A 26,594-nucleotide genomic window follows, 5' to 3' on the forward strand; every position below is an offset into this window, starting at 1 on the left:
AAGGAATGCCATTAAACTGGAAAGAGTGCAGAAAAGGTTCACCAGGGTTCACCTGGACTCAAAGGCTTGATTTATAAGCAGAGGCTGGGTAGACTGGGACTTTTATTCCCAGGTACTGAGGGGTGATCTGATAGATGTATACAAAATCATGAGAAGCATGGATAAAGTGAATGATCATGGTCTTTATCCCCAGGGTCGTGGAGTCCCGAACTAGAGGGCATAGGTTTAAGGTGAGGGCAGAAAGATTTAAATGAGTCCTTAGGGGCAATTTCTTCATAGAAGGTATTATGTATATGGAACATAGAGACAAAAAGCTGGAGTAACTCAGCGGGACAGGCACCATCTCTGGAGAGAAGGAATGGGTGACGTTTCGGGTTGAGACACAAAATGCTGGAGTAACTCAGCAGGTCAGGCAGCTTCTCAGGAGAGAAGGAATGGGTGACGTTTCGGGTCGAGACCCTTCTTCAGACCCGTCTGAAGAAGGGTCTCGACCCGAAACGTCACCCATTCCTTCTCTCCTGAGATGCTGCCTGACCTGCTGAGTTACCCCAGCATTTTGTGAATAAATATCTTCGATTTGTACCAGCATCTGCAGTTATTTTCTTACACTTTCGGGTTGAGACCCTTCTTCAGACTGGTTAGGGATAAGGGAAATGAGAGATACAGGCGATGATGTAGAGAGATAAAGAACAATGAATGAAAGATATGCAAAAAAGTAATGATGATAAAGGAAGCAGGCCATTCTTCGCTGTTTGCTGGGTGAAAACGAGAAGCTAGTGTGACTTGCGTGGGGAAGGGATAGAGAGAGGGAATGCTGGGGCTACCTGAAGTTAGAGAAATCAAAATTCATATCACTGGGCTGTAAGCTGTCCAAGCGAAATATGAGATGCTGTTCCTCCAATTTGCATTTAGCCTCACTCTGACAATGGAGGAGGCCTAGTACAGAAAGGTCTGTGTGGGATTGGGAAAGAGAATTAAAGTGTTTAGCAACCGGGAGTACTGGTAGGTTTAGGCGGACTGAGCGAAGGTGTTCAGCGAAACGATTTCAAATGTACAGTCACGAAGACTCTACAACTGCACCTGTGATTTGACGCTCTCCCTCAAACCATTAGTACACCATTCTCATACACTAAGCAGCCACTTCACAATCAAGAGGTGGACAAACTAACTACTCCCAATCTTTCCCAACAGCAGGGGAACCCAGGAAAGTTGTAACAGAATCATTTTTGGGATGAAGATGGATATGATTAATTGAATCACAAAAACTGAAAGCTCCCTCAGTAGATTTTGACTTTGACACGATTCAACATCAGTTAAATACAATTCCAATTCAATCTAATTGCTGGAAATGCTTCAACAATCCCAAATGGTGTGGGAGAATGACTTGCTGTGGTCCTTGATGAAAGCTCTCCAGAAAAAACCTGCGATCTCTGAGGCAAGAACATCCTCTTCTAACGCCTGCGGCTGTCAGTTCTCAAAACGTCACCTATTCCTTTTCTCCAGAGATGCTGCCTGTCCCGCTGAGTTACTCCAACATTTTGTGTCTACCTCAGATTCAATCAGAAACTGAAATGTTTAAAAAAACATTAAAATCCCTCACATTTTGAATACTCACACAAATGAATTACAAAACAGATATTTTTTAAAAGAACCTGGTAGATTGTTAAAAGTACTCATTATAGCTTGGTAAATCATTAAAAACTCATGGAAATAGCTTAAAGTCAAAAAAGTGATTTGAGATCAAGTATTGGTCAAACACAGAATTTTTGCTTTGTGCCAAGCCATCCATCAACCTCCCCCCCCCTCCACCTCCCCCTCCACCTCCCCACACACCTCCCCACACACCTCCCCACACCCCTCCCCTCCACCTCCCCTCCACCTCCCCACCCCCTCCAACCCCCCCTCCCCTCCACCTCCCCACACTCCCCACCCCCTCCCTCCCCATCCTTTGGTAAAATAACAAGCAGGAAAATAGGCTTGTGTAAATTTCTGGGTGAGGGAATTGTGCAATTATTGCTCAAGTGCAATGAGATGGTGAAACACAGGAGTGTAAAACAAGGTAGAATGCAGGTCATGATGGAGTTGACTCTCAGTCTCGCCAAACAGAAAATAACTAGTAAAGGCTAGGCAATTTACAACTGGCAAATAATTCCTGCCTTCATATAATACAACTGCATGGACTTGACAGGAATTAACCCACGAATTGCCATTCTCTAAAACGCCTACCCTTTTTCTTCCATTACCTAACTTCATCTGTTGGCTTCCATGCAGTCCATTTAGACACCCTCTTATCTATCATCAACCTCCCCCCCCGCCATACAATTTTAGTACCCGAGGATTTATCCTTATCCATAGCTATCTGAAGAAGGGTCTCAACACGAAACGTCACCCATTCCTTCTCTCCAGAGATGCTGCCTGTCCCGCTGAGTTACTCCAGCATTTTGTGCCTACCTTATCTTAAAACTTGCTCAGTTATGGCCTCAGCATTGAAACAAAATCTGTGTGAAACAAGATGCCTAATTAAAATAATCTCTTCTGTGTGTATGATCCATATCCCTTCATTCCCTGCATATCCATGCGCCTATCTAAAAGCTTTTCAAATGACACTATCGTACCTGCTTCCACTGCCATCCCTGACAGTGTGTTCCAGGAATCTACCACTTCCACTACATCCCACCTTGTTTCTTTTAATAGTTTAGGATATGTTTTTAAGCAGGACTTGTTTTATCCACAGTTAAATCCCCCAAATGCATCTCAATGTCCAGTACATCACACTCTTCCTATGTAATTTCTACTCTTTTCTTTGACAACAGATGTGATGTATTCACTTTTGAACCAGATTCACACTGGCATCCTGGTGGGGCTGGGTCTAAATGTCAAGCAATTCTTTCGAACAGAAACATTTGCGGTAGAACACTAAAACTAAGGATGCCGCCAATGTCACGGCAAATGAAAATAAAATACAGAAATTTGATTACAATAAAGTAGTTAAAGAAGATGTGCTTAAAAGACTGGGAACACACAGAGCAGATAATTCTGGATGAGATGGAATTCGTTGCTGAGGGAAATGAAGTACTATAATTCAATATCAAATTCTATGATTTCATTTTCCAGCAACAATCTTCCACTCTTTTCTGGTTATGAGAGCACGACTGATGCAAACTTTCACCTCTGTTCAAACCAATGGAGGGGAATAAACCAATGAACTGTGTAATGAGCAACCACTGAAGCACTTCAAACTCAGGTTGGAAGGCATTTTGCAAATATTGTTTGATTGTTAGGTTTTTTCGGTTTGGGAAGAAGCGAGAGAAAAAAAAACAAGCTTTTAAGTAAGAGGCAAATGTAAGAGATGAGAAATAAATTAGCTACAGAAAACCTGGCTGAATTATTAATGGGTAAATCTATGGAAAACCAGTGAGAAGATTTCAGCATGAGATCAGCGTGCCTTTTAAATAACATGATTAAACTTGAATTTGCTGTAATCATAATTTTCCAAGGCTCTCTTGGATTAGATTGGAATATCATTCCTTTATTAAATAGTCAAGAGAGTTTAATTGCCATACAAGGAACAATGAAATTCTTGCGTGCTGCAGCTTAACAGGCCCATTAACGCAAATAACACACAAATATGTAATAAATACATTAATAAGAAACAAAGAACCCATGTAACTATAAACCTATTAGTTTAAGATTAATTGCAGGAATTTTACAGGCATCCATCCTCAAAGCCAGAATGACTGCATACTTGAAAAGGATTTTGTGAAGGGTAAATCATGTCTGACTAATCTAGTTGAATCATTTGACAAGGTTACTAACATTGTGGACAGGCAAGGGCTTATACATATTGTCCGTGTGGACTAAAGCATTTGCTGCAGCAGGGCTCAGGAGATTATCAAAGAAAAAGTGTATGTGGAATTGAAGATAACCCTGTGGTTGGTAACTGGATGGGAGATCAGAAGCAGAAAGTACGGATAAGGGATTACTTCTTAGTGATTCACCTGCACGCATTCATGCTTGTACCGCTGGGATGCAGTTTTAATCACATCCCTGGTAAAAATGTGTTTTTACTGCCCAATGGTATCATATATGTAAAGCAGAGCAAGTCCTTATAATTAAATGAGCAAGTTAATGCAGCCTCCAGCATGTTACAGGCTTCATCAGACATCCTCACCTAAGCCACCGCGCTGCATATGGCATGGTGGCTTTGATAACACTGTAGAAAAAGACAATCAAATGGAAAACGCACAGTCCACCTCCTGCTCTACGCATCACAAACTCAAGGTCTTTGTTCAAGAGATGTTGTTAAGTTGGAATGGCTGCAAAAGAGGTTCACCAGGATGTTACCTGGGCTTGGGGGCTTGGCATTACTATGTAAGAAATATGCCATTTACAAGCCTTACTTTTATTTCACTTCAGAATTCCCGGAAGGTAAATAAAACCGTGATAAACAGGATACTCATTCATCTGAAAGTGACTAACTCCTGCAGTCACTTGCTGCCTCCCTTTTACCTTCTGATCTTTCCAGACCTGTACATCCAATGACTAGTGGCAAAAACATTAGTCACATCACCATTTAATGAGTTGGAACTAACATTCAAGTTTACCATGATAAAAACATTGCTCTACACCGATAGTGCCTAGAACTTGAAATGCAGCAAAAAATGGGAGCTGTTTTTAATGAGACAAATGATACATTATTATCATCATCAATGAGACACCTAACTGGAGAAAGCCTCACAATGGCAGTTTGAATACAGAACACATTCTCTGCGGATCACAATGTCAACCCACCTACTGGAGCTAGTCAAGAACAAAAGCTTAGGAAAGCCAAGTATGCATATGGATACAGCTGGAGTTTAACCAACTAATTGTAAATAGTTTGCAAGAGTATAATACTGATCCAGGAACAAGCATCCGACAAGTTACTGCACAGGTTGCTGTGTTACTTGATGTGTAGAGGAACACCTGTGCATCAATAATGCACCAAATATCCTTGACCTGACTAGCTCACAAATAAGATAAGAAAGTATGTCATGAAATGTTAATTGCCAAGTGTGTAATACTGAAGCTAACCTCTCTTCAGGAGTTCAGACTTACTCCCCATAAAAAGACACTCATAGGTGATTATTGACCACCAGGTAGGTATGGTTTTGACCACTTTCTGAAGGGACATTAGAAGAATGCAAAAAGTAAAACTATTTATATTTTGGACAGCACAGAGGTGTAGGGTAAAGCTGCAGCCCTACAGTGCCAGAGACCCGTGTTAGATCCTGACTACGAGTGCTATTTGTACGGAGTTTGTACGTTCTCCCTGTGATTTTCTCTGGGTGCTCCGGTTTCCTCCCACACTTCAAAGATGTGTAGGTTTGTAGGCTGATTGGCTTTGGTAAAATTGTAAATTGTTCCCAGTGTGTAGGATAGTGTTAGTGTATGGGGTGATCGATGGTCAGCGCGGACTCGGTGGGCCGAAGGACCTGTTTCCACGCTGTATCTCTAAAGTCTAAAGTAAAGTCTAGAATCTATGGTTCACATTTCATTTAACACTCGTAGTAGAATTTATTCAGGGGTATCGCCGGCATTTCCAGAATTTATTGTGTATCCCAAACTTCTCAGTTCAAGGGCAATTGACATCAACCTTATTGGCGGACTTGGGGGGGGGGGGGGCGGGGGGGGGGGGGTCATACATTCACATCTCAAGGTGAGGAGGCAGGTTTCCTTCCCTGAACCACTTTAATGATCCAAGTGGTCATTTATCACTCTTTGCTAGCTCAAGGGTGCTGTTATGAGTTTTCTTTCAATTCAAGATCGTAGTTGTTAAAGAGGAATTGACACCCGTGTCTCTGGATTAAAGGTTCTAAACACTGGCTGTGACTCCAGCAACTTAACCACCAGCCAACCATACAATGTTTGAGTATCTGAAAATACTTCTTAATAATATATATTAATAATATATTCCTTTATTCGTCCCACACCGGGGAAATTTACAGTTACAGCAGCAGTGGATAGCAAGAGATCATTCATTATAAATAAAAGTAAAGACAAGGATAAATTGTCATCTGTGTATTCCTTAACTGTTACTGTTGACTCGTCTGCTGGGAGCAGTGCTGTTTGTGCAGTCTCACAGCAGCAGGAAGGAAGGACCTCCTATATCTCTCCTTCACGCACTTGGGGTGAAGGAGTCTGTCACTGAAGGAGCTACTCAGTGCAATGACAGGGAGTCGTTGTCCAGCAGCGATGTTAACTTTGCCATCATCATCCTCCTCTCTCCCACCGCCTGCACTGAGTCGAGGGGGCAACCCAGGACAGAGCTGGCCTTCCTGACCAGCTTGTCAAATCTCTTCCCCTCTGCCGCTGAGATGCTGCTGCTCCAGCAGACCACTCCATAGAAAATGGCTGATGCAACCACCGTGTTGTAGAAGGCCCTTAGGAGTGGCCCCTGCACTCCAAAGGACCCAAGTCTCCTCGCCAGATAAAGTCTGCTCTGGCCCTTTTTGTATAGCGCATTGGTGTTTTCGGTCCAGTCCAATTTATTATTGAGGCAAATACCCAGGTACTTAAAAGAGTCCACCCTCCCGATGTCCATTCCCTGGATGTTCACCGGTGTCGGGGGGACCTGTCTGCACCTGTGGAAATATACCACCATCTCCATGGTTTTCCCCGCGTTGATTCTATGCTTTTCAAAAATAATCTTTTGAAAATAATCTTAAATTATGAGAAGATTGGCCTGCAAATTCTTTGGCATTGTTAGGTAAATTAATTTAATTTTAACCTCATTGGAGAAAAACATTTGGGCCCACTGTGTACGAATTGGCCACTTCTAGAATAGTGTTCCTGGTCCAACATACAAATACAACGGTCGAATGTAAAGAGTCCAAGGAAATTGTGCAATGGCATCATCGATTATGTAATGCACAGCTTATTGCCTCTGATGCAAGTCTTTTTGTTCATCTGAAGCTCATGGTCACCCGAGGGCCCTCACAATAAAAGGGGCAATTGGCCACGGAGTACTTTAGCTTCAGTTACAGTGGACTATGTTCACCTGATCTGCTGACAGTGGCTCCATCTTTCCAGAAATAAGTTCTTTTGTAACTTATTTAGTGTTCAATCTTTGGCATAGGGAGGTGCAAAGGAACTTGGGAGTGCTGTTGCAGGACTCCCAAAATGTTAATTTGCAAGTCGAATCAGTAGAGGGAATGCAAATTCAATGCTAGCATTTAGATCAAGAGGACTAGGAAACAAAAACAGATGTAAATTTGAGGCTCTACAAGGCACTTGTCAGGCCGCATTTGGAGTACTGAGTGGAAATTTGGGCCCCATATCTGACGAAGGATGTGCTGGCTCTGGAGAGGATCCAGAGGAGATTTACAAGAATGATTCCAGGAATTAGTGTGTTAGCATATGATGAGCGTTTGACAATACTGGGCCTGTACTCGCTGGAGTTTAGAAGGTTGAGGGGGAATCTCATTGAAACTTACAGAATAATGAAAGGCATATATAGAGTGGATGTGGAAAGGATGTTTCCACTGGTGGGAGAGTCTAGGACCAGAAGTCATAGCCTCGGAATTAAAGGGCTCTCTCTTAGAAAGGAGTTGAGGAGGAGCTTCTTTAGTCAGAGGGTGGTTAATCTGTGGAACTCATTGCCACAGAGGGCTGCGGAGGCCAAGTCAGTGGATATTTTTGAGGCAGAGATAGACAAATTCTTGATTAGAACGGGTGTCAAGGGTTATGGGAAGGCAGGGAAATGGGATTAGGAGGCAGAGATCAGCCATGATTGAATGGTGGAATAGACTCAATGGGCAGAATGGCCTAATTCTACTCCTATAACTTGTGAACTTGTGATCGAATCCCAAGTGTTTTCTTACTTCTAGATTTTCTCCTCTTTGATCTTGTGTCTGAATGCTCCCACAGACACCTCTGCACCTGCACTGCCACAATGATCACTTGGCTACGTTTGCCACCTAATCCTCCACAACATCTTTCTGCAGCCACCCCATCTGTTTGAAGGGGCCTACTGATTATAAACTACCTTCTAAGTCCCCTAACGTTACAACATCACTTCATTGCGTGTAAAGCACCTGAGATACTCAATGTATTAATGCAAATTCATTCTTTCCTAATTATCTAGTCAATTATCGTGGAAACATTTTTGGATGCATAATTGATAGGCAGGATACTAGAAACGTATCCCATTCTTTTTTTAAAAGAATACTCCCGATTAGTTTATCCACTTAAGAGGAAAGACGAATTCAGTTTAATATTTCCTTCTTAACATCATCCAAAATGAAGTTTTCACTTTAACTGACCAGCCACAAAGTCCGCCACATAAATCCCAGCTTACATGACTTTCATTTTAGACAAAAGACTTACCATCTTCCTGGTTGTGTAGGTTCTGAGGGCTGTGCATTTTTTCTTCTTGACTGGGGCTTATATCAGAGTTCACAAACTGGTCAGCTGAAATCCATGTGGTGTCACTCATATCAAAATCATCACTGCTCACTGAACTTCCATCCTACAAGAGAAAATGTATTCATAATTACCAACATCTGTTGATTAAGTCCAGCTACATTTCACTGAATACTGTCAGCATATAATGACATTGCCAAGTGTGCACAATAAATGCAAATGTATACGCTTCTAACATAAGGTGGAAAATAATTACTGGGAATATGAATTCACACTGCCTCTCGGCAATTCCAGCCAGAAGCAAGGACAGTAGTACTTAAAACAAAGCTTCAACTAGACTTGCCACAAAATGCTCATCAAAAGAGCAGAAAGCCTCCTAAATGCTCAGATGGACGAGAGGTGAAAGACTGAAATATTTCAGAGAGTGCAAAGAGACTTTGGGGTAGAGCATCTCTATGAACCAAAGTTTCTTTAAACTGGACAGGGTCATTCCAGGATCTGAAGGGGTGTTTGTGGGAATCTCCCAGATTGATTTTGGGTAAAATATTATTCAACAGTTAAACACACTGTACAAATCCAAGCATCCCTTACTTTAGTTAACTGAAGCAAAAATGCACTTCAAATTGGACAAATTATAGTATTTTAATACAGGCATATAAATTTAATATAAGTGTCAGAATAAACAGAACAATGAATGACTGCATTTATTAATCATGTGCATTTATAAGAGAGACAACTCTGTCTGTAGAACCTCATCTTTCTCTTAATTTAGTTTAGTTTAGAGATACAGCGCAGAAACAGGCCCTTTGGCACACCGAGTCCAGGCCGACCAGCGATCCCCGCCTACCAGAACTATCCTACAAACCAGGGACAATTTACAATTTTTACCAAATCCAATTAACCTACAGATGTGCATGTCTTTGGAGTGTGGGAGGAAACTGGAGAACCTGGGGAACACCCACGCGGTCAGAGGGAGAACGTACAAACTTCGTACAGACAGCACCCGTAATCAGGATGATACCCGGATCCCCGGCACTGTAAGGCAGCAACTCTACAGCTACCTCCATGTTACCCCATCCCAACATGTTTTTCATCCCAACATTTAGGAAAAATATTTGGCTTGGTCCTGTTATATCCAAAGCTTAAAAGATATTTTAGTGTGTGTTATAATCTCTTTTAAGTAAATTCCCAATGCATGGTGAACAACAAAATACCTCATTTTCACATTTCTTCAATATTTTATAGCCTGGTAAATTTCAGAGGAAATAAATCAAATTTCTTTTCCAAACAACAAATCTATAAACACTAAAAACATGAAAAAAATGAAATTATTGCAGCTCCACTCGTTCAGCAAATCTTGAAATCGGACGACAAGCTACAACACTAATGGTTCAATTGGTTTGCTGTTACCTCTCATTCTTCTTTGCTGTGTAAGTGATGACATAGATTAGTGTCCTGAGTGCAACCTTCTCTCAGAGCAGCCGAGAAAGGCTTAAAGAATTTTCATATAAATTATTCACCCTTTTAATTCGTACCGTAGTTATCACTGGGTTGCTATGGTAATTAAATAGCATATACACCACAGAAAGAGTTTTAGGCCAACCAGCGCATGTCAGAATCCACACAAACTCCCTCACAATTTCTTTACTTCACCATTACCCTCTGTTCTTCCCCAAACATAATTTTACATACCTGCACTTACATGCATCCCAAATACTCTGCATCAAGAGAATTCCACTCTCTCACCAATTTTAGGATAATGAGTTTCTTCCGAATACCTTGTTTGAATTCATTTTGATTTTTGCACATTGAAGCACTTGTGTCTACTCTTACCAAACCCTTCTCTACTGGGTCAGATTCCTATTCCATTGGAACAGAGATCCAGCTTTCTTTCTTGGCCAGGCTTTGTTCAGCCCCCACCACTTTGAGCTTTCTTCCTCTGACTATAATCAGTCTGTAGAAGGGTCCCAACCTGCAACGTCACCAGTCTGTTCCCTCCAAAGATGCTGCCTGGCCTACTGAGTTCCTCTAGCACTTTGTTTTTCATTCACTGCTGAAAGGTTTAACTTCACATTTTTGTGAAACTTCTTCAGTAACTCATACCATCAGCTAACCAAGAATCTTCATTATTTTTCAATTATAACTCTCTGAAACGAAATCCTCATCCTCAGATTGTTTCTTTTACATCTTATCCATTTGCATTGTTAGATATAGCGATTGGTGTATTTTTTACCATAGTCCCATTGTTCCTCATGATTCTAATTTATCAAATAAAATCTGATTTTATCTTTGCACCAAAATGGAATCACACAAGTGCCAGTGTTGAAATTAATTTATGTTCCCATTCTGCGGTTTATGTCTTCTAATTTGTTCAGTACCGACCACCTCCCACTTATAATTCAGTTACCCACAAATTTAGAACCTGTGTTCTTAATTTTGCAATCAAAATCATTAATATAAATTGTGGATAAATAGGAGTCCAAATACCGATCTTGTAAAATCCTACTTTCTAGCTTGTGCTCAGAGTAGTTATTATCTTTACTGTCTGCTTGTCTTGAAGCAAGTTAGCTGGCCATTTCATTAACTGTCTCCTGACGCCATATGCTAAGGCTTATTAATTCATTCATTATGAAGCATGTTATCAAAGACCCATTGGAAATCTAAATAAATCACACCAACAGTATTACTCCACTGCTCGCTATGTTACTTCTTCACAGAATTATTAAAGGTTGGTCAATCCAGATCACCCTTCTTGAAACCAAATTGAAAATCATTACGCTCTAATTTTTCTGATCTCTATTCTATTTCTTCTTTAATATGGACTCTACCTTTTTTATAATGATATTAAGTTGAATAGCCTATAGTTTCCTGAATGCTCCATCTTTTCATACACATAGGCACTCTTTTAGCTAGCCACCATTTTTTTTAGGAACAACATCTTTCTTAAAACAATAATTTAAGGGGTAATGGTACTGCTGCTATCATTCCCAGGATTCTCTTAAAATTGACACTTTTATCAGGTCATTCATCAAAAATGTATAATGCACAGTGATAACATCATTGATGAATTTAGTAAATATGAGTCTGAGGAAAGGTCCAGACCTGAAACATCACCTATCCATTTCCTCCAGATGCTGCCTGACCCGCTGAATTCCACCAGCACCTTGTGTTTTGCTCAAGATTCCAGCATCGACAGTTAAAAAGGCTCAACACGATACTCAATAGCCTCAATCTGAATATATAATATAATTTATTTCACAAAATATAGATACTACTTGAAAGGAGCTGAGAAAACATTCATGTTTATAAATTAACAGAAAGTTAAATGATTCCAAATTTTTCTTGTTTAGATAAGAGGAAAGGTAAAGAAGAATGACAATTTTATACTTAAGATTTTCTGAGCCATATTCCTTAAAAGAATATTTAAAACTATTTAAATATGTGTAATAGCTGCTTTCTTGCAATGATGTCCATCTTAATAGCCAAAATTGAAGATATAATTAAACAAATCTTAAAAGCCTTTAGTGTTAAGGCACAAACTGGATCAGACAGAATAAGGAAAAGAAGAAGTGGCATCTATGACAACTAGCGCCTAAATAAGTACAGTTCTTGATCATGTGTCAGGACAACACAGAACGGCATTTTTATGATTTTTTTCCTTTCCCACCAAGATGAAGAGATTATGAAGTCAAAGTTTCCATGGAAGAAAAATCTGGGAAATAAATAACCAAAACACTGTATTCAACTCCCCATCTTCCCAACATCTTGATTTTTTTCATTCTTTTAATGAAAATATCCATTGATCTGCTGGATGCTACCCACTAAGCTGCACAAGGGCAAGGCCGACCACGAAGTTCAGATATTTATAACAACCACGAAGGTCATCACATTCCATGTTGCTTCCAATGGAATCCAGTTTGTGAACTGCCTTGTTGGGAAAAAAAACACCTACAATTTCCATTTTGGAACATGCAACGGAATGCAGAAAATTAGTGAATAATCATAATTCAATTAGCTTATCATACCATCTCTGTTGAAGTTACTTATAACTTTATACAGTCACATCAATCATTGAATATTTCAATACAGGAAATTCACTGTACTGATGTACCTGGCCCATAAGCATAGTGTACATTGTATTGAAAGTTACAAAAAAAGTCCTCAAATTTTCTGCACTTGTCTCCATACTACTGAATTTCTATGACAAAATACATGGTATTGTGTTCAGTTCTGGTCACCCTTATACAGATGTGGAAGCTTTGGAGAGGGCAAGAAGAGGTTTAACAGAATGCTGCCTGGATTAAGAGGTATTAGCTACAAGGAGAGGTTGGACAAACTTGGATTGCTTTGTCTAGAATGCCAGTGGTTGAGGGGAGCCTGATAGATGTGTACAAAATTATGATCGGCATAGAGAGGGCAAATAGTCAAAGCCATTTTCCCTGGATGGAAATGTCAAAGACCAGGCAGTAGAGCGTTAAGTCGAGAGGAGCAAAGTTTAAAGGAGATGTGCGGGGCAAGTTACTTGGAACTTGTTGCTGGAATGTGCTGCCAGGGGTGGCGGTGGAGGCAGATACAACAGTGGCATTTAAGAGGCTTTTAATTTGCACATAGACATGCAGGAAATAGAGGGATATGGATCCTGTGCAGGATTCAATTAGTTTATCTTGGCAGCATGTTCAGCATAGATATTGTGGGCAAAAGGACCTGTTCCTCTGTTGCGCCTTTCTATGCTCCATGTTCTATTATTTGCCAGCTTCATTTTCCTCACATTCACATATCCCAATTTGTCGGAAATCATTAACAACATGCTAGCCATTTGCAGCTTGCAGTCACATTCTTTATTGCAAGATTGCCAAAGGAAACCCTTCCACTGCTTGCTTGGCAGATTGCCGTTCAAAAGCAGAGTACTTAACTCTTTCATTACAATTCAGCCCAAAGCTTGGTGTACTACTCCCATTTAACATTACATAAATTTTTGAAATCATTACAATTTTATGAGTTATTGAGCAGTTTAATGACGTGCTGTAGCGATTTTCATGTCAATATTGGTGGAGAAATCAAATCAGAGTGCAGTGTGGCAGCAACCAAAATTGTTGAGTTATTTTATATTCATTGCTTCGCCCCGCCAACCTCCACCTTATGATCTCTCATATCCTTCACCTCCTGTAACAGGAACAAGCAGATGGCCTGCTTCAAGCTTCCTCGGTGCTAATCTCCAGCGAGCTTATTGGAGATGTACATCAACATGCCTTTAAACTGACTCTGTTTGATAATTCCCCACATTCTATAGCAAAACATACAAACGCTTCAATATTTTCTTAAAATCAGTATGACAAAGATCAGGAATTCTGCGTAAAGCAGGAATTAAAGCTACATTCAACATTTTTTACTATCACTGGATCAAGTGGACCCGTTGGGCCCAAACCTCTCCTGCATTGGTGCAGCACCCTCACCTCCCCCCCTCCCCCCTTCCCCTCCTCCCTTCTGTCCTCCTCCCCTCCCCCCCTCATTCCATCCCCCTCAACCCTGGTGGTCTAGTGGTTAGGATTCGGCGCTCTCACCGCCGACGCCCGGGTTCGATTCCCGGTCAGGGAACACACCACCTTTTTGAATTTAGAAGGATGAGAGGAGATCTTATCGAAACATATAAGATTATTAAGGGGTTGGACACGTTAGAGGCAGGAAACATGTTCCCAATGTTGGGGGAGTCCAGAACAAGGGGCCACAGTTTAAGAATTAGGCCATTTAGAACTGAGATGAGGAAAAACTTTTTCAGTCAGAGTTGTAAATCTGTGGAATTCTCTGCCTCAGAAGGCAGTGGAGGCCAATTCTCTGAATGCATTCAAGAGAGCTAGATAGAGCTCTTAAGGATAGCGGAGTCTGGGGGTATGGGGAGAAGGCAGGAACGGGGTACTGATTGAGAATGATCAGCCATGATCAAATTGAATGGCGGTGCTGGCTCGAAGGGCCGAATGGCCTCTTCCTGCACCTATTGTCTATTGTTTTAGTATATAGCTATGTTATTGTTCCAGTATGCCGTAAAATTATAAACAAAACCACACTATTGTTAGAGACTATTAAACTGGGGGTTGAAGTAACTCACATTAGGGGGCTACGAATTTTAATAATTTATGCAGCAATAGTCAAAAGTACATTTCAATTGTTTTCATTTGTCATGGTAAAGTTGTAGGTTGAAGGTCCATTGTGGAATTTAAACACAACCAACCGATACTGAGTTTCAACACAGTACAAAGAGATTATTCCAGGGAATTTTCGTATTGAAGGAATTGACCTAATGCCCAAGTCCATTCAGGTGGACATGGTAAATGCTATGACAGTCCTAAAGGAAACCCTGTTGCCTTCCATTGTCCCAGCTGACACTCCCCATTGCACCAACACCATTTTTGCTCCATGCATTAACTCTTGCATTTGACATAACAAGTGGTTTAAACTTGGATATGAGGCATTTTGGAATACAATGCCTTTTCTTTTCTCATCTCCCATCCCTAAATCCCTAATTTCCTTATAGAAACAAGGAACAGCAGATGCTGCTTAATACACAAAAGGACACAAATTGCTGGGGTAACTCAGCAGGTCAGGCAACATCTCTAGAGAACGTGGATAGGTGACGTTTCGGGTATGAAAAAGGGTCTTGACCCGAAAAGTCACCTATCCGGGCACTCCAGAGATGCTGCATGAGCAGCATTATGTCCCTCATTTCCTTTCTACATCCCGCCCTCCCTTTTCTCTCCCCACTGTCCCCATCCACCCATATCCCTCCCTCTAAGTTTACTTTTCACCTCTCCTTATTTGACATCTGTTGTCTCCGTTTCACCTCCAGCCTGTCACTTTATCTATCTGTTAATGCATCCTCCCCTTCACCTGTATCTACCTATCACTTGCCAGCCTTTGTCCCATTCCCACCTCTCGTTTCCAGCTTTCTCCCCCCTACTCCATCATTCTAAAGGGACACGACCAAAAAGATGCTCTCTCTGACTTTACAGATGTTGCCTGAACTGCTGAGTTCCTTTTGTCCTTTGCTCAAAATCTCAACACCTGCAGTTGCCTGCATTGCCTTTTCTTTTCTGATAACTCCAGTTAAACTTCCTTTATGCTATCTCATAAGGCAAATGGTTCATTTTAGAAGCAATTGTTTACTTTGCTATACTGCAATAACGCAAGTCCAACTGTTAAGCGAATATCCCCGCTACAGGTGATGCAGGCATACAACATTGAACCGAATTTACAGTGGTATGCAAGACGTATGCATAAACGAAGAATTTTTAAATGATCAAGTAGATATCTGATTTTAAAATATTTTCCCTTATTAAATATATGGACAAAAACGAAACTTGCTGTTAACATGAAATGAAAATTCAGTTAACATGAAAAACAAATGCTGACTGATTAATGATAAATAGGTGATGACAAGTCCACATTGGTGAAGTACATCAACTGTGAACTTCATTCACTGAATAAGTCTTAAAAAAGGAGTTTTAAAAAAGTACCAAAAAAATCACCTTTCCAGTAAACCTACACATCCTCCTTTAACTTCCATATGTAATCTAGTTTAAAAACACAAACATTAATTTATCTAAAGAGTGAGCAACATCAAGTAATAATGTCTTTCCTTTTCGGTTTCAATCTAGTAATGTCTTGCATTAATGGTCTTGACCTTTCACATTGGTTTAATCATGAATTAAACTAGACTTCCCTTGTTGAGACATTCAATAAAATGATGATTTAATACAAAAGAGATTGAGGTCTTTAGCTAAATTATAAAACAATAAAGAGATGCCCACAATTATTATCAGGCTCTGGATTAATAACTAACAGAGAACTCACGATAAAAAAAGATTTTAAATTCAGATGCTTCCTATTTTTAATTTTCATAACATATACTTATGAGAAACTGGGCTATCTCTATGTCTCTTTCTTTGGAAAAAACAAGAGTTTCCATTATTCGCAAGCAGTTTTAATTACCTGGCCAGGAATCTCAAAAGACAACCGATAAACCACAAATCCAAAGCATTTTCAAATACTCCCTATTTGCTGTTTATAGCCGATATAGCTCACAATACCCTGCATACGTGAAGGCAAACTTTAAAAGTCTCAAAAGTTTCAAAGATGCAACTTTCACTGAAACTATGAAGAAACTATTCCAATATACGAGGAATGCCTTTTATAGTTTCATATTGCAAATGTATTTTGTAAATATGAACTGCTACTCTTATTTGCTTTTTATACACATTTTCAGCCAACACTGTGAACTAATCTATCCAAAACAAAACTCATTTACGATGCATTATTAAATCTGTCAGAAACGTCCAAAAAATGTCAATCCTGCATTCTTATGACATACCATAAAATATAGTGTTTCAAGTATGAAATACAGTACCCTTACTTTCTGCTTATTCTGAAAAAAGTTGTGCACATTATATTGCAAAGTATCACACAGACAATATATTAAACAAAATCTAAGGAGAGGCTCAATTTGGAAACCCCAGCAGAGAAAAATCAATTTGCAAAAAGAATATTCAATGATGAATTGATGAAGCTGCAGCAGTTTAATCGATTTGTACCTTTTTCCTTTTCTGTAAACGTGGTGAAATTACTAATGGAAACTAACTTTTTAAGGATATTCGGGGATAACATTATAAAATGTAATCGCGACCGTTTTTTTAAAAAACATTGACAATAATGAAATGCAAAGACGATTAAATAGGCGCACTGTCTGACTTCACTCTGAACACAATCAACGAACGAGAGGGAAGAGAATGAAGATAAAAACGAATATGTACCGCTCGTGTATTTTGTTAAATCAAACTACGAAGGATTTAACTGACATATATGGAAATAAAAGAAATTCCGTATTAATAAAGACATAAAACCACTCACTGGGCAATTTTACAACAAAAAAAAGCTGGAAATGAAAACATTGGACACTTTAAAATTAAAAACCCCAAGCTCACATGCGATCAATTCCTGAAAAGAAATGAGGTTTTGTTTTGCTGAGAGATTAGACTTCTCCGACAGCTACGCTGCAGACGTTTAATAAGTAAGCCTCCTCCTAGACAAAATGGATCAGGTCATTGCATTTGGAAGCCAAGTCTCGTCCGACCAGGGCTGTCCCTGGCTGTCCCTGGCCCTCCCTCCCTCCCTCCCTCCCTCCCTCCCTCAGACCCAACGCTGCTCCCTCACTCTCCTCACACCACAGCCCCGCACTCACCCAAAGCAGCGCCGCCGCCGCCTCTCCTCTGGCGGGGAGTCTGGCGCCTCCCTCCCTCCCTCCGGTGGGTGCTCCGAGCTGAGGGAGAGGATGGAGGGTAGGGTCGGGGGTGGTGAAGGGGAAGCCGGCGAGACACGGCGGGCGGGCGGGCTGACTGGCGGACGGACGGACGGGCGCGCAGCGGCAGCTGACATATGGGGATGGAGCAGGGCAGGGGCGCTGACGTCAGGCGGGACGGGCCGGGTCGCGCCGCCGCCGCCGCCGCCGCCGCCGCTCCTTTGGCCGCCGGCGGCCTCCGTAGGCGGGAGCGGACAGCGCCGCTGCCTAGCAACGCCCGGGCCCGAGGCGCCGCCAGCAGGGGGAGGCCTCAGGTAACTGGAGCCGGGGAGGGGGATGCCCCCCCCTTCCTACCCCCCTCCCTCTCTCCTTCCCACCTCCCTCTCTCCTTCCCACCCTCACTCTCCCCTTCCCAGCCCTCCCTCACTCTCCATCGTTCTCTCTCCATCCATCCCCCTCCATCCCCTCCCCCTCCCTCTCCTTTCCTCCCCTCCATCCTCTCCTTTCCTCCCCTCCATCTCAACCTTCCATCCCTCCCTTCTCTCTCAACCTCTTCTTTCCCCATTCTCCCTCCCCCCTCCTCACCTCCCTCCCTCTCTCCTTCCCACCTCCCTCTCTCTCTCCCTCCTTCCCTCCCTCCCTACCCCCCTCCCCACCCCCTTTCCCATCCCCTTCCCACCTCCCTCCCCCCTTTCCACCCCCTCCCTCCCCCCTTCCCACCCCCCTCCCTCCCCCCCTCCCTCCCCCCTTGAACCTGGAGGTTGCGGTCCGCACGCTTCTGAACCTTCTTCCCACTAGTGGGAGTGAGATGAGAGACAACAGACAATAGGTGCAGGAGGAGGCCATTCAGCCCTTTGAGCCAGCACCGCCATTCAAAGTCAAGTCAAGTTTATTTGTCACATACACATACACGATGTGCAGTGAAATGAAAGTGGCAATGCCTGCGGATTGTGCACAAAAAAGAATTACAGTTACAGCATATAAATAAAGTTAATATAGAGAAGGCAAAATGTAGTCCCTGGAGTTATAAAAGTTGACAGTCCTGATGGCCTGTGGGAAGAAACTCTGTCTCATCCTCTCCGTTTTCACAGCGTGACAGCGGAGGCGTTTGCCTGACCGTAGCATCTGGAACAGTCCGTTGCTGGGGTGGCAGGGGTCCCTCATAATCTTGCTTGCTCTGGATCTGCACCTCCTGATGTATAGGTCCTGCAGGGGGACGAGTGTAGTTCCCATGTTGCGTTCTGCCGAACGCACTACTCTGCAGGGCCAATCTGTCCTGGGCAGAGCTCTTCCCAAATTAGACTGTAATGTTGCCGGACAGGATGCTCATGTGATCATGGCTGATCATTCTCAATCAGTACCCCGTTCATGCCTTCTCCCCGTACCCCCTGACTCCGCTATCCTTAAGAGCTCTATCTAGCTCTCTCTTGAATGCATTCAGAGAATTGGCCTCCACTGCCTTCTGAGGCAGAGAATTCCACAGATTCACAACTCTCTGACTGAAAAGGTTTTTCCTCATCTCTGTTCTAAATGGCCTACCCCTTATTCTTAAACTGTGGCCCCTGGTTCTGGACTCCTCCAACATTGGGAACATGTTTCCTGCCTCTAACGTGTCCAACCCCTTAATAATGTTATATGTTTCAATGTGATCATGGCTGATCATTCTCAATCAGTACCCCGTTCCGTCAGGAGAGTGTCAGGATGAATGGGCGGCACGGTGGTGCAGCTGGTAGAGATGCTGCCTGACAGCATCAGAGGCCAGCATTCGATCCTGTCAATGGGTACTGTCTGTATGGAGTTTGCATGTTCTCCCTATGATTGCATGGGGTTTCTCCAGGTGCTCCTGTTTCCTCCCACACTCCAAAGATGTGCAGGTTTGTAGGTTATTTGACTTCTGTAAATTATCCCTAGTCTGTGGGATAGTGCTAGTGTACAGGATGATCGCTGATTGGCATGGACTCAGTGGACCAAAGGGCCTGTTTCCACACTATCTCTAAGGTAAAGTAAAGTGTGATTCTTTGGTGATATTGGCTGCTTTTTTGAGGCATTGCCTGGCATAAATCCCATTGATGGTGGGGAGGTCAGAACTTGTGAAGGAGACGGGCAGTATCTATCACTCTCTGCAGACTCCTTTGTTCCTGGGCATTCGAGTTGCCACGTCAGGCCATAATATGACCAGTCAATATTCAATTTCCATACCAGAACTTATGATCCACTGACTAAGTCCAAGTTCACAGTTGGGGCCCCACTTCTTGATACCAGTGTCACACCAATGCATTAATGATTGGATAATCATTAATGCATTGGTGTGCTATCATTGAGTCCGTCCTCACCTTCTCCATCATGGTCTGGTTTGGCTCAGCCACCAAGCACGACATCCGGAGGCTGCAACGGATCGTTCGCACAGCTGGGAAGGTTGTTGGCTGCAACCTTCCCCCCATTGACGAACTGTACACTGCAAGGGCCAGGAAGCGAGCGGGCATGATCATGTCTGACCCCTCTCACCCTGGCCACAAACTCTTTGAAGCACTTCCCTCTGGAAGGCGACTCCGGACTGTCAAAGCAGCCACAGCCAGACATAAAAACAGCTTTTTTCCATGAGTGATTGTTCTACTCAATAACCAAAGTCTGTAGTCTCTTTTTTGCTCTGGTTTATTTTCACCCACATGTTTAGACTGTAATGGTGTATCCTTATTGTTTTGATATGTTTATGCTTTACTCTTAATTGTTAACTGTATGTTTGTGTTGTCATTTGTGAGTGAAGCACCAAGGCACATTCCTTGCATACTTGGCCAATAAACGTATTCATTATTATTCATTCATTATAATCAAGATTCATTTTACGTTTAAAAAAAGACACAAAGTACTGGAATAACTCAGTGGGTCAGGAAGCATCTCTGGTGAACATGGATGGGTGACATTTCGGGTAAAAAGTAAATATCAGTCAAAGGAAGTATCCCAACCCAAAACATCACCTATCCATGCGGCTTCAGAGATGCCGCCCGACCCGCTGAGTTACTCCATCACTTTGTGTCTTTTTTTTCATAAACCAGCATCTGCAGTTCCTCGTTTCCCCTTCTTTTAATGTTAAACTTGATCTACATGCACTGTATCTAGAATAATAAATGATCAAGCACCTCAGTGTGACCTATGAAAGACCAAGCACCTCAACAATGTTGATATCATTCAAATTTCCCCCAAACATTTTTCCAGGTAACTTGGAGACGAGTGGTACAGCAGTTCTTGCCGCTGCTGCAGAGTGCCGGTGACCAGAATTTCAATTTGCCACCAGGCGTAATGTGTGGAATTTGCACTTTCTCCCTGTCAGTGCATGAGATTCCTCCACTGCTCCTGTTTCTTCCCACATTCTAAAATACATCACTGTAGATTTTCCCATTGTAAATGGGTGGCAGTATGATCAGTTCGCAGCACAGTTGTGCAGCTTGTCGAGCTGCTGCCTCACAGCTCCAGAGATCTGGGTTTAATCCTGACCTTGGGTGCTGTCTTTGTGGAGTTTCTCCCTGTGGCCTTTATTCCAGGAGCACCTGTTTCCTCCCACATCCCCAAGACAAATGGGTTTATAAGTTACTTGGCCTCTAAATTGCCCCAAGAATGTAAGGAATGGATGAGAATGTGAGATAACATAGAACTAGTGTAAATGGATGAGCGATGGTCAGCATGGACTCAGTGGACCGAAGGGCTTGTTTCCATGCTGTATCTCTAAACGAAACTAGGTGTTGAGTGAGTGAGAGAGAGATTGGTACCGATGGGAATACTTAGAACTGGGATACACTTGAAAGGCCAAATGTCATCCTTCTATGTCATTAGAAAATATGAAGTATTCACAATTATATCCTTGTCGCATAATGGTGGGTGTGTGAGCTTCCAACACAAGGGAAAGGGCTTTTGTAAACAATTCATGTCTTATTTTTTGCTGATATTAAAAATGAATACTATCCATAGAAGAATTAAAGGGTATTGCAGCTGTTGTATCTCCTCCTGTGCCGAAAATGTCAGAATACAGTGCACAAGGCAATGAGCATACAACAGGCTTCGACAAATGTCAAATGAATGTGGATACACACAAGTCTCAACATAATGCCTGGACACCAAGTTACAGATGGCAGTCTATGGGCCACATACATTCACCAACCCCACCTGGAGTACAGTAGATGGCCAATCCTATTTCTTACTTGGATAGATAACGTTTCGGGCCAGGATCTTAAGTATGAAGAATGGTCCCAACCTGAAACATCACCTATCTGTATTCTCCAGAGATGCTGCTGAGTTACTCCAGCACTTTGTGTCTTTTAAACCAGCATCTGCAGTTCCTTGGGACTTCCATTTCGTACTTGTACTTTTAAAGATTGCAAGGCAAATAGTTTGTAATGGGCTTTTCCCCTGTGAGCTAATTGGTAAATAAATACTAACGCAGAATACCATTATCTATTATTTTACATAATAATTACAGTATGTAAATAGATAGTAAGATTAAACAATGGCCCTGATTTTTCAACTGATATTGGTAGAATATTTGGGGCTTGAAATTTCCAGAGTCTAATAAATGAACAATCAGGAAGATACTGTTGAATATACTCAGCTCAATCCCAAGCTCCAATATAACAATTCCTAATTTATAGACGATGTAAGGTTAAGATATGATCAAACATATTCCCAAAACTAATCCAATCAGTTGTATGTGACATTTTGATGGCATAATATCTTTGTAACCAAAGAAATTTGAACCAGAAATTTAACGTTCTTGAGTTTGGCATTGTTTTTTTAGGGTTTATTTATTTAAAAAATGAATTAGTTTACTTTTTCTTTCTTCTTCCCATTTCTCTTGCTCTTAAAATGATCTCTTTCCATTCATTTTGTTCTCTGTACATAATTCATGTTGAATTTATACTTCCTTGTTTATTTTATTTTCAGCTGGAATAAGGGGTTTTCAGTTTAATTGATGGAAGAATCTTCTTGTCACTTTCACTGCTTCTGGGCACGTCAAACTGCAAAAATATCTCTCATATAAACTGCACAAAGGTCTCTGTGCAACTTCAAGTTTAATCATTGTTAGGCAAACCACCAATTTTTTTAAATCTACAAAGTCAACTGTTTAGAAATGTTGTCTTGTCGCATGCATTACGATCTACATCATTGAACATCCATGAAAATAGAGCAAAGTACAATTGGGAACTTACCACATTGATCTAAAAGCCTGTAAATATCTTTCCAGATCCTGTCTCTCACACATCTCATACTTGCACACTGTGTGTGTGGACAACTGTTACATGATTTTCAACTGTACGGGTGTCAGGAGTTGTGGGGAGAAGGCAGGAGAATGGGGTTAGGAGGGAGAGATAGATCAGCCATGATTGAATGGCAGAGTAGACTTGATGGGCTGAATGGCCTAATTCTGCTCCTATTACTTATGACCTTTATGACAAGCATAGTCTGTAGATGGTAAGGGTTCTTCATGCAGATGCAGGACCTCATAGGGTTAGAGGCCAACTTTTGTACAACTTAAAAAGGCCTGAGCAGATCTAGGTTCAGTTTTATTATTATCACATGTACCGAGATACACTGAAAAGGTTTTTGTTTTGCATGCTATCCAAACAAATCAGATGTACCATGCATAATCCTAGGCTGTCAAACCCATTATTGGAAATCTACTCGGATAAGTCTTATTGAAGTTGAAATTTTCAAGAACTAGCCAAAATGGATTCCCAGTTACAACATGTCTTCGGTCTGAAGAAGGATCTCGACCCGAAACATCACCCATTCCTTCTCTCCTGAGATGCTGCCTGACCTGCTGAGTTATCCAGCATTTTGTGAATAAATACCCAGTTACAACATGACGCTTGCAATTGCTCGTCTCAGGGCCCCCGAACAGCACATCCACCACATTGTGCATCTTCAGGAGGACCTCAAAATAAATCTGCATACTTCAAGATCCACATAGTATGTTCCCAGCTTTATTTAGATACAGTTTTAGAGAAATGTAGCATTAATAATAACAGCACTACATAAAAATTTCTCGACTGTTGTCCTTTTGGATCCCAAATGTTGGGGGAGTTGGTCACAACCAAAGGCTTGCCATTTCTAATGATAACTGGCATTACACTTTGAACCGCCTGCAGAGATTTGTGCAACAAATTGATGTGTTCAGAGATCATTCTCAGTGCATCATGCCCACCTTGGGCCGGCCGATCCAGAGAGCAATCGCACAACACTTCCACTATTCAAAAAGAAACATTCTTCCTACAACCCAGAGTCTAAACCAGAAACTATAACACGAAAATAAAAAAAATGTTTCTGGTGCAAAATAAAAGGCGAAAAAATGCTTTGCAGAGCCAGAGGTTTGAGAAATAATATAAAGTTAATAAAACAACTAGATAGTTGCAACAATAATTCTGAGAGGCACCAAACTTGTAAATTTGCAATTTAGGGTCAATTACTAAGACACCATGCCTTTACAAATCCACTTTTTTTTAAATCACAAATTCTGGTTATGTAATTGTGCAAAGCGTCACACATTCTCACACTCACCCACCCCTCTCCCACCCCACCTCTTCTCCCCCCCTACCGTTCTCCCCCTCCCACCTCTTCTCCCCCACCCCCACCTCTCCCCATCCCTCCCCTTCTCTCTCACAATGGTACCACCAGCCTCACACAAGACTAATTTCCAAACGGATTCACAAATCCAGCACTTCTCCACTCTGTAAACCAGGCCATTACAAATATCTCTGGAAGCAATTTAATAATGTGCAGCACCTAGAGTTTCTTGCACTATAAAAAATTTGCAAATGGTAGATTATTAAAAATAACCTCAGTGGCCCGTCTTGCATTAGTGGTTTAACACATCTTTCTGATACCATTAACAAAGCGATCCTCAATTGTCTGAAATTTATTTCTTCCATTTCAAGGAAGTATCATCCCACTTATGTTTTATTTTTAAAAATATTGTCTCTGCACAAAAGATTCACGTGTTTCAAAACACTATGCTGCTCACTAAGCCAGTTTAGTGGCAGCGGCAACGGCAGCGTCTTCGCCCGCCCCGGATCGCGGGGCTTGAGTCGGCCTGCTGCGGACCTTTCACCGTCCGGCGCGGCCTGGCAACTTCAACAGCCTGACCGCGGGAGAAGACAGCAGGGGAAGAGAAAATACATTTTGGCCTTCCATCACAGTGAGGAGGTGACTGGACGAGACTCACTGTGATGGATGTTTCTTTTTTTTTGTGTTGGTTTGTGGTTGTGTAATTGCTTATTTTATTGCTCTTACTGTTGGACTATGGGTGACGAAATCTCGTCCAAACGACTTGTTTTTTTTGGATGACAATAAAGGTCATTCTGATTCTGTTATCATAAATGTTCTTAAAGTTGTCAAATTAGGAATATCATTATTACAGTTTATTTTTGTTTATAAATTCTGGGAAGATAAGTACAAAAATGACAACATTGAGATGTGTAGCATTCACATTATCAGATATTTTAATGCAACTATTTTACCTCAATAATAGTACTTCCACAGACAGAATTTTTTCACAAATGAATTCATTAATTACAAATCCCTAACACCAGAGGGCAAGCTTGTCTCAAACTGATGCCTGATCAAATCTAATCAACAATTCGTCCGAAAATGGACTTGGCAAAAATACTTTGCTATTCGGCTGCTACGAAGCATAACTTTATTGGATGAAAACAAATTAAGTAGTGTTCATTCTTTCTAGTCTATTTTCCACATACTACATTATTTTCTCCTCCTTCATCTATATCTTTGTTTACCTTTCTATCCAGTGGCAAGGCTTTTGGGAATATTTTTTTCCAAACTTTATGGATTTGTAATTCTGTTTTTTCAACGAACTGGAATAATTAATTGTTCCATTGTGTGTGCATATGACAAGTACACACTCTTGATTCTCTCTCTTAAGCCACATCAGTAAAGGAGCATTTATTAAACAGCATTTATAAAGGAAATGGGGTGTGTGATTCATTCACCAACATGAATGTGAACTTCTTGACCATAGGTTTTGTAACAAGGACATTAGTTTGTAAGTATCCCCAAAAATCCATGGAAAGTTCTTGGTCACAATATTTTAAATTTTCTCATTGTTCTTAATATTTTATTGAGGTTATCAAGGTAACACCAATTTGAAATATTTGCAGAAATGAGTTTTGTGAACTATACCAGATCAAAATCACAAATAACATAAATTGGAAATATTTGTATTTAGTCAAACCTACCAGTTCTTGAGATGCACACATAAATTGGAGTTTCATCTGTTTCAGGTATGTGGCAGTAATGGGCATGTTATAATCTATCACCCCAGCCAGTGATGAAGGTCTTTCATTTTCTGAAAAATGTATGAAATAAACTGCATAATGATTTATTGATTCCAGACATCAGTAATAAAACTGATCCTGCAGAAATTTACTAGGTTCAGCAGTCTTTTATATTTACCTTTTGAGTCCACACTATTTGGGTTTATGTGCATTCGTTTTTGACATTCGGTGCAGCTCATTAGAAACCTTGTCACTGCTTCTCTTGGGAGGAATGCATACGTTTCAGCTATCTGATTTTAAGAAATGGAAAATATTCCAGTTAGGACAAAGCTGCCATTTTATTTACAAAGGCAATCTGCAATTGAAAGCATACAATAGAAAAGGACAACAAAGAAACCTTCCACACTTATTAAACACCTGTCACTTCACAACTTGCTCTGTGTAATCATTGAGTGTTGATGTATCAGTATAATTTTTTTGTTGTAATATGAAGTTTTCACCAGTTGGAGGTTGCCACAGAAACTAAGATCATCCTTGGAATTACAGGAAAATTGTACTTTATTTCTTTTAAATAATACTCACTAATGCCTGTCTATTCTTAACAAAGAAACATGCAATATTCTATT

At 41.3% G+C, this 26,594-nt stretch overlaps 1 protein-coding gene and 1 non-coding gene across 8 annotated transcripts in view; one reads left to right on the forward strand and one right to left on the reverse strand.

Annotated features, from left to right (window-relative positions):
- The window catches only part of nol4lb (nucleolar protein 4-like b), a 148,842-nt gene that overhangs the window by 86,723 nt on the left and 35,525 nt on the right, over positions 1-26,594 (reverse strand). For 2 of the 7 annotated variants that reach the window (XR_013548741.1, XM_078419157.1), the window contains exons 3-5: positions 26,147-26,258; positions 25,930-26,060; positions 8,368-8,509 (exon numbers count right to left, since the gene is read on the reverse strand). Coding sequence is in view for 6 of the 7 variants with exons in the window: in XM_078419157.1 (XP_078275283.1) it covers positions 8,368-8,509; positions 25,930-26,060; positions 26,147-26,258 (385 nt within the window). In the remaining variant the exon portion in view is untranslated. Of the gene's footprint in view, positions 1-8,367; positions 8,510-17,204; positions 17,245-17,375; positions 17,474-17,632; positions 17,973-25,929; positions 26,061-26,146; positions 26,259-26,594 lie in introns of those variants that run through there. The other 5 variants (XM_078419158.1, XM_078419162.1, XM_078419163.1 and 2 more) reach the window with 5 other exon arrangements.
- Positions 13,927-13,998, forward strand: trnae-cuc (transfer RNA glutamic acid (anticodon CUC)). The gene has a single exon. It is a non-coding gene; the product is annotated as a tRNA-Glu (tRNA).

This window comes from Rhinoraja longicauda, chromosome 22, assembly GCF_053455715.1.
Source record: "Rhinoraja longicauda isolate Sanriku21f chromosome 22, sRhiLon1.1, whole genome shotgun sequence".
Taxonomy (NCBI): domain Eukaryota; kingdom Metazoa; phylum Chordata; class Chondrichthyes; order Rajiformes; family Arhynchobatidae; genus Rhinoraja; species Rhinoraja longicauda.